At 43.1% G+C, this 8,511-nt stretch overlaps 1 protein-coding gene across 2 annotated transcripts; it reads left to right on the top strand.

Annotated features, from left to right (window-relative positions):
• The first annotated feature begins 2,446 nt into the window (after nucleotides 1–2,446).
• LOC124676795 lies at nucleotides 2,447–5,231 on the top strand. 2 transcript variants are annotated; one of them, XM_047212823.1, is made up of 3 exons: nucleotides 2,447–3,043; nucleotides 4,778–4,852; nucleotides 4,959–5,231. In XM_047212823.1, the coding sequence occupies exons 1-3, from the start codon at nucleotides 3,037–3,039 to the stop codon at nucleotides 5,099–5,101; spliced, it is 225 nt and encodes a 74-aa protein (XP_047068779.1). In that variant the 5' UTR covers nucleotides 2,447–3,036; the 3' UTR covers nucleotides 5,102–5,231. The 2 variants fall into 2 exon arrangements, with proteins under 2 accessions (XP_047068779.1, XP_047068778.1); XM_047212822.1 differs by having other exon boundaries at nucleotides 2,447–3,410.
• Nucleotides 5,232–8,511: the final 3,280 nt, after the last annotated feature.

The following is an 8,511-nucleotide window of genomic DNA, read 5'->3' as shown; positions in this document are numbered from 1 at the left end:
AGTCTTCGAGTAATTACATCGCACCAGCGCTTCCGATGGGAGCGCATCGGGTCAATATTATATAAGATGATATCCATTGAATATTTCAGATGATGAATCCATTGACCCGAAAATATATCGGATCAATATTGTATAGCCATAGGAGATAAATCAATTAATAACCATAGGTGATGAAGCCATTGTCTCGGGAGCTCATCGGGAGAAGATATATCCAGAGCCGAAGAAGATAAATCCATCGAGTAATTAAGAAACAGTAAAATGGAACTAGCTAGGACTCACCACAGTAGTTTGAAGCCCCTGGCCGTCCGATTAAACACATGTACACACCAGATCTTTCGAACGTGTCACAGGCTCACAGCGTAGTGCCTGGGCCTCATCGGTTACTTGATTCCGCGCTAATTGGTCAGTCCAACGTGAAAGGGCTGCTTCTCCGTAGACTGTTTTCGGAGCCTTCTCGTGAACCGGGCCAAAATACCCTGGACCACGCGACAGCGACCAAGCCAGGCCTCTTATCGGGAGTTGCTGATGGGCTGGAAGCCTGCAAGTTGCGGTATAAAAAGAAGACGGCATGCGCATTGCGACGTTGTGTTCGTCTGATCGTCTCCGCCACTCTTCATCTTCTGCCCGCGCTATTGAACCGGGCGGCGGTGTAATAATGGGATACGTTACTGTATTTCTTTACTCCTCTTTGCAGCCGATTCATGATAAATATTGTGTGCAATCGTGGCCTCTCCTACTCAGTGACCTAGGCACAGCCGCCAGGCTCCAGTACGGCGGCCCTCGTAATGCTGCCCAGATCCCCTCGTCAAACCTGCCACCAGAGAGTGCGGTTGCGTCGCCTCAATCGGCGCGCTGTTGGCACAGGTTGCGGCAACTGCATATGGCGCGGCGAGCTCCCCTATTTTCTGTTCGCGCCAGAGTATGATAGCAATGGCGACGGCGGGACATGGATGATGCAAGAGGATTTATGCTTGAGTTTTCTTCAGGAATAGATCAAAGCAGCAGCGTCCGCCGTCCGGTGAATAATTTTGGTACCGTTCTCTGTATTGATCTATCTCAACAACTAATTGAGAACAAGCAAGTGCGAGGGGTCTAGCGAGCCTCTGGGGCTATCCACGATTGCATAGTGGCGTCCGCTGGGCTGGGCGAAAATTGTACTGCCCTTCGTTGATCGATTTGTACTGCAATTGTACTGCACGAGGGCTCGAGCTGTACTGCACGCGAGCAAGGAAAGAAAACCGCCGAACCTTTCTTTCCTCTGGATGACCTCTCTCCTGTCAGTTTCGCTCTCTCCCTCCCAACCCCTAATTTCTCTCCCGTCCCAACCTGCCCGGCGGCGGCAAATGCTAACGGGACTAGCGACAGGGAGCGGGCAGCAGCACCGCCAGGACGCTGTCAAGAACCCCGGCGGCCGCCTCCCCACCGCCGGGAAAAGGGATCCCCTTTTCTTCGCCCTGGCGGTCATCCGGGAGAAGGACGACCTGTGCCTCAAGATTTGCCGCCGCCGCGACATGGAAGCCGGCCAGCTGATGCTGCTCTCCTCCCGTGTCGGGGACGACGGGCTACTGCTGCATGCCGGTGAATATCGGCGATCGAGTACTCACGTCTGTTACCCTCTTGCTAATGGAATGCTGTCGTTTTCTTATTTCTCTTGCAATGATTGATGGTAGAGCCAAATGCAGCGGTGAGGGCAAGAATAGGAGGCAGCGGGTTCACGAGGGCGCATAGGGGATCTCTTGGCACATGAGTGATAGTCCACATCGAACATGTAACTATGTAAGGGCTAACCGTTGTTCTTCGTCTTCAATCTGCGAGCCCTATGTACTCAGTTATGTGTAATTTTTCTATCACACTTGTTTTTGCAGACATTTGTTCCTTGGAAGTGAAAGGATCATCAAATCTCCTTATTAATGTGCTTCCATACCTGGCAGACAGGGCTAATCATTTTTAATTTAGTCTTTGCTTCACTTTGACATTTTTTTTTTTGGTTCCATTTGTTTGTACAGTAGGTTCTTGTGGAGTTGGCCGAGCTGCAGGACAGGGTCAAGTTGCTCAAGGTATAATGGATGGAGCTTTAATTCCAGGTTTTTCTTGTCTATAGATTTACCCACTGTTACACATGATGTTCTCTATTCTTTTTTCCACCAATGATCTTGTGAGAAATAAAATCCATCCGACCTCTATTACTATGTATTATTTATTGGCTACAGGGTGAGCTTAATACGTTTCTTGTCCACAATGAGGCGGTGTCGAGGCCGGATGCACCGGGTCTCAAGGGTGGCGGGGGCGGCTGACAATGGAGATATTTGTTCAAGTTAAGCTTTCACGAAGATACAAAATTATTAGTACACTGGTACTGTATTGTTGCGTCAATTTGGCAAATTATGATGGCAGTGAGCATTTTTGAGACAAATGCTATAATCTTTCGCATTTTGGATGATTATATTGAAAAATAAGTTTGTTTATTTGCTATAACGAGGTACATCCAGCCCAATTTTGCAACACCCTACTTCTTTAGTACCACACGCTTTATCACTTTCTTGCATCTGCTCATCTTTTAACTAGGAAATGTTTCACTAACTGACAATATTACTCGCAAAAGTAACTTTGGTTCTTCTAGACGAGTCCACAAGTGCACCAAAAGATAAAAATAAGGTCACAATCCATATACCGTTGTTGTATTTTTATATATTACCAGTTGCTTCCTACTGTGAACTATTGAAAAATGCCAAGTCATCAGTTATCGGGTACTGAGTTGCACAGACAGTTTAACTTCACCAATACCACATTTGACCATTTTGCCTCTGGCACAGATTCATCTATATAGTCTGATCGAAGCAATAGAGAAAAGATAACATATATAAGCGCTGGTCACTTGAAAACACGTCACGAGTTTCACAACAAGGCTTTGATTTTCAAGAATGACCTGTATCCTTCCTCTTTTTCCAACTGATAACAATGGAAATGCACTATTTTTCCTATGTTCTCTGTAGGCTTAGTCCTCTATGTGTGGAACTATTCTGATAAGCCCCTGCCATGCCTGGTAAGTTCATTTCAGTGGAGTTTGTTGTTTTTGTGGCCATGCCGCTAAATTTATGCTCTTTATTTTCAATATGCATGTGTATTAGCTTTTTCCTCCTGTAGAATATACATTGACCCCATTTGGAATGTAGGAATCACATTAGGATTGTAGACAAATTGCTATGTTTCATGCATGACTCTTGACCAGTGAGCATTGTTCTATTTTGTGTCTTGGGCTCTGAGCATAAACTTCGCAAATCACTATCTGATGAGAAGCAGCATGACATAGATGGGTGGTAGGAGATGAAGGTGAGAGAGAGTGTTAAGCACTTCAATGAACCTTACTGTAAGCACAGAAGCAAAGCCAACGCCCAGCCCTCGCACGCCACGTGAGCCTCTCAAGATTAACCTTTCTATAAGAACAATTACGAAAGCACTTCATCTGATATGCCAAAATAATGCACACTTATTGTTAGACTGATCTTTAGCTTCTATAAATTAAATCCATAATCACTTCCAAAATTTTATTGTCGTGATTGTATGTTCGTAGAGAACCATCGACAAAATGGTTTACTGATAGTGTTAGTAAACTTTTTTAATTTCTTCAGAATATTGTTATGCTTTAAATTCTCTTTGTTCCTGAATGATATCATACTGAATCCAAAAATTTCTGAACTTTGTGATCTGGGTCTAACATAATTTGACATCCTCTGTGTTTTAGATGAGCAGTAGCATTATACATTCATTTTTTCGCGATATGGAGTAAGTAGGAAACAAGTTAACACTACTTTTGCTTAGGAGATGGCCAACGAAAATCATAAGCAACAAATATAAAGTACTGTAGTTATTGTTTCTACTTCCTTCTGAGCCTTGTAGTTGTGCTGCTCCATTCCTAATACATAAAGAAGGCAATATCCAAATCTATCAAAAGTTTTACTACAATTTGAGCTTTTTTTTATAAAGTATTTAATGGAACATACGGGTAGTTCATTCTTGGTCAAAAGATCATTTTCCCCTTACGAAATTAGCTCTTAGTGCCTTTTGTTTCAATTGGTAAGTTGGTAGAAATGTGCAAGATGATTTCTGTAATTTGATTCTCAGTCCCATTCTTATAGAAATTGTAAGTCGTTTCAACTTCACATCTTGATGGTAATGTTATCTAGCATATTTTTGGCCTGGATTAGCTGTGTTCTTACATTCAAATAAGGAACAGTGTTGAGCTGAAACCTGGAGGAAATGAAGAATCACATTAAACCTCATTGTTCTAGGTTAGCTGTATTTTTGGTTGGTGCCATTATTCTCCAGTGTATATACTTATTTTCCTGCTAAAATTTGACATCAATTATGGATATTATCTTCTCTATCTGTCGATGTAATTGGACTCTCTGTGTCTGTTTGTATGCTCTGTTTGTTGATAGGTTCTTTGTTTGACAACGTGTATATCTAGAAAAGTATGTACCACTTGATGTCTTGATGTCTGATATCATGTAGGGACTATTTGATTTATTGGAATTTTGAATTTGTTTATGTTGGCATTTCTTGTAGTTTAGGATAGTGCTACCACCACCCGATAAAGTTTTGTTTTGTCACTTGTGGAGTTGTTTAACGCTACCACCACCCAATATTCATAATGTGCTTGTTGGCTATAAAACTGTTAGTAGCACATATGTACTTTGTCCACTAGGGAATTGACAAGTAATTATCTGCTCCATGCCTTTTGTTCTTACATTGAGTTGTAGATTCATGATTGTTGCAGAGGCTGCTCACACTTCAGCCATCGGTTCTGCTGGCATGCATGACATCACAGCTCAATACATGCAGTGCATGAAAGGTATATTGATGTCTGCTAATATTTTGTACATGTTTCGTTTTTATTTCCTCCTTGCACTTAACGTATGTATGTACATGCATGCACCGGCTTTTTCATCGAATTACAGACAAACTTCGTTTATCTGTCCATACCAAGTCTACGGAGAAACAATTGAGCAGCTTCCCTCTTTGTGCTGGATTACAGGAACTTCCCCTACGGATGCAATACATCACCTCTGTTGTTCTTTCTTCTTTGATACTCCAGGCCTAGCTTACCTCTGTTTGCTCTGTCTTCTGTGTGTGCGCCTTTTGTTAGTACTCGATGTGTGCTAATTAGTTCAGGCATCCTTTTAACCTTGTATGTTAAGTAAACTCATGGAACAATCGTTACCTGTATCATGTATCAGCCACTTGTGTTTCAGTCAAGAAAAATGAAAATGTACACGTTGTTTTCTTCTGGTAAGCATTGTTGCAAACCAGTATTATCAGGTTATAGATTATGGAAAATCAATCAGAGACAACGTCCAAGCACGGTCTTAGTTATTGGCGAGGGAGGAAAAACATGTTGATATGAGATTGCGTGTCCAAGATCAGTTAAATTGTTTGATGCTGGACATGAAGATTGGAATTTTTATTGAGCCGCACCTGACCAGCGAGGAGGCGCCCCAAGGGGCGCCCCAACCACTAGTGTCCTTAAATTGTGTATGTATGAGTCGCACTATTGGTTGCAGACTTGCAGATTAGATTCAGAAGGTTACCATTTGTTTTTCTCTGAACGTCCATCCTCGCAATCGTCTCCGATCCATCACCAGAGTACAGATACACTATACTGCAACTTATCTGCAATCTCTAATTAATGTTAGGCGAATGTTAATAGTCTATTGATCATTTGTACTAACGAGTATGATTATCTCGGGGGACAATATTGTTGCTGCTTATTTGATCTCAAGCAAAATAAGTTCTTGACACCAACCTTTTCAGCGCTTCAGTATGTCACTTGCAGCAAATCGATTGTTAATTATTCATTTTGAGATGTGGCTTGGAAAACACATGCCGGAGGATTTTTTTATTTTTGCGATATAGTATCTTAGGGCACAGAGTTATGTACCCTTCTAACTTTAGGTTTGCTTGAAGATAGAGCATCAGTTTTCCCCTCTTTCGAGTTTAATACAAAACACACAGATATGTGGATACTTGACTTTTTTTTTACCAATGTCGATTCTTGTGCACAATGCACATGATTACACCTCTTTTGCCATTTAGTTGGATAATGCATGTTCTTTATGTACTTCTCCTCTTACTAGATGACATTGTCCGATCTCTATTTAACATGGTGAGTGTTCTGTTCTTTTTTGTTTTAAAAGTTTGATTTATAAATAGTTTCCGTTCCAACAGAGTTTGCCAACCATCACATGTTTATCTGTGAAAGCAAAAATCAAGAAGATTGAGGTCAAGAAGATAAAGCGGGAAAGAGGTACATATGCGGAATTTTGTTTATGCAGAAGATCCTTATTGGACAGTAATGTGGTACCGTATGTGAAACAATCAGAAAATTTTAAGTAATTTAATTTTGAGTTCACAACTGACATCGGAAGATAACTTGAACAATATGCTGGCTCGCTGCTATCTGACCATCTTCCATTGTTGCGTGTATTACCTTTGCGAGGGGATATTTGGCTCTTGGTTTGCTGCAGAAATTGGATTCCGTATCGTTTTCCCTGTCTAATTCGGTTTTTTATAGAATTCAAAGGATTTCTTGCATATGCCCATAATGTTATGCTTCTCTAAATATGAGGGTTCAAGGATGCGCGGGGCAACACGTGTGTTCAAAGGTTTTGCTCATGAAACCCACACAAATAATTTCCAAGTCAATTTTCTGTCAAAAAATATCAAAATATTGTACGCCATATTTTTTATTTCTTCTAATATGGACAGGCGCGGCAACGCGCGCTCTCGTGGTCTAGTCATAGATGATGAAGCCATTGACTTGGGAGCTCATCGGGAGAATATATATCCAGAGCCTAAGAAGATAAGTCCATCGAGTAATCATAGATGATGAAGCCATTGACCCGGGATCTCATCGGGAGAAGATATATCCGGAGCCGAAGAAGATAAGTCCATCGCGTAATCATAGATGATGAAGCCATTGACCCGGGAGCTCATCGGGAGAAGATATATCCAGAGCCGAAGAAGATAAGTCCTTTAACTCGGCTTGGGGCGAGGCCAATATGAAAGCAGGTCGCATTGCGAACGCAGTCGAAGTAATCAATATTTGATGTGACGGGCGCAATTGAAGTAATCATCCGACCAAAGATAGTCCATGTGGCGGGCGCAGTCGAAATAATCGCGCCATCAAAAGATAGTCCATGTGGCGGGCGCAGTTGAAATAGTTGCGCCACCAAAAGAAAGTCCATGTGGCGGGCGCAGTCGAAATAGTTGCGCCACCAAAGATAGTCCATGTGGCGGGCGCAGTCGAAATAATTCCGCCACCCAAGATAATCCACGCGGCGGGCGCAGTCGAAATAGTTGCTCCATCAAAGAAAGTCCATGCGGCGGGCGCAATCAAAATAGTTGCGCCACCGAAGAAAGTCCATGTGGCGCCTGACAAACGTGGTCGATGAAGAGGACGCAGTCGATGTGGCGGACCCGCGACAGGTGAGCACCCGAATATATTTAGTCAATAATATCGGGTCTATGATATGCAAGCCCCCGAGTACGGCAAGTGCGCGACAGCGGACGCGGTCGATCGAACAGAGTAATCGAAGTTTTGCTTCAATCTGCAGGTATATTACGGCGCAAAAATCTGCGCGCAAATAATATTACGGCGCAAAAAGCTCCCTTTTTCCTTCGCGAAGCTTGTCCGCAACCTAAATTTTCCTTTTCCTTTCGTGTACATAGTACTTGCTTGTATTGCTTTGAAACTTGATCAACTTCTAATTTCAGACGGTTGATTACTTTTTTTCTCATCTGGGACATAGCTTCACGTGGATTCGAATGTCGCACCGCCGATCGGAATACGGCACCACGGCACCGTTCCGTGCCTGTGCGGTATCGGTGAGTTTGATTGCCTCCTCTTTCTTTTCTTCTTTCTACACGTGCACTGCGGTGCAGCTTTTTGACATAGATCGGATGCGTTGCTGTTGCTTTGTTAAGGTTGATCGGCATACGTGTCGTTAATGATGATGAACTCAATGAATCCCGCCCAGATGATGAAATCCATCGTCGCGTTTTCCACAGACGGCGCCAATTGATGAGGCGGTTCCTCGGCAATGTCCACCATGAGGGGATTGGGTTTTAGAGAAAGGCGATGATGGAGATTCCGGGAGCGAGGCGGTACACGACGTACCCAGGTTCACGTCCCGCGGTGGAGGATCGCTACGTCCTGCTAGCAATCCAGTATATGAAAATATGTGTACAGGGGGCCGCCATAGGCGGAGTTGTTGTATCTAGTCTAGTTTTAATCTGCATGTTGCGATGTCTAGGTGTGTCGCCTCTATGTTCTATGTTTCTGATCGTGTGTCTCCAAGGGGTGCCCCTGCCTGGCTTTATATATCAGCCAAGCTAGGGTTTACAAGAGTCCTAGTAAGATTCGTATTGCAGTCTTCTTTTCTTGTAGTCCAAGTTGAGGCGCGTGCAGGTCCAGCTTGTCGAGTCCTTGTGCTTGTCCAGCTTCATAGTTTG

Source organism: Lolium rigidum, chromosome 7, assembly GCF_022539505.1.
Source record: "Lolium rigidum isolate FL_2022 chromosome 7, APGP_CSIRO_Lrig_0.1, whole genome shotgun sequence".
NCBI lineage: Eukaryota > Viridiplantae > Streptophyta > Magnoliopsida > Poales > Poaceae > Lolium > Lolium rigidum.
This window is presented reverse-complemented; position numbering and strand designations above follow the sequence as displayed.

Excerpts from the sequence above, each read along its gene's own strand:
- LOC124676795 (XM_047212822.1), top strand. The coding sequence starts at position 3,356 with ATGAACCTTACTGTAAGCACAGAAGCAAAGCCAACGCCCAGCCCTCGC. Across the intron at positions 3,411-4,777 it reads GCCCAGCCCTCGCACGCCAC|AGGCTGCTCACACTTCAGCC; the intron begins GTGAGCCTCTCA and ends TGATTGTTGCAG. Across the intron at positions 4,853-4,958 it reads ATACATGCAGTGCATGAAAG|ACAAACTTCGTTTATCTGTC; the intron begins GTATATTGATGT and ends ATCGAATTACAG.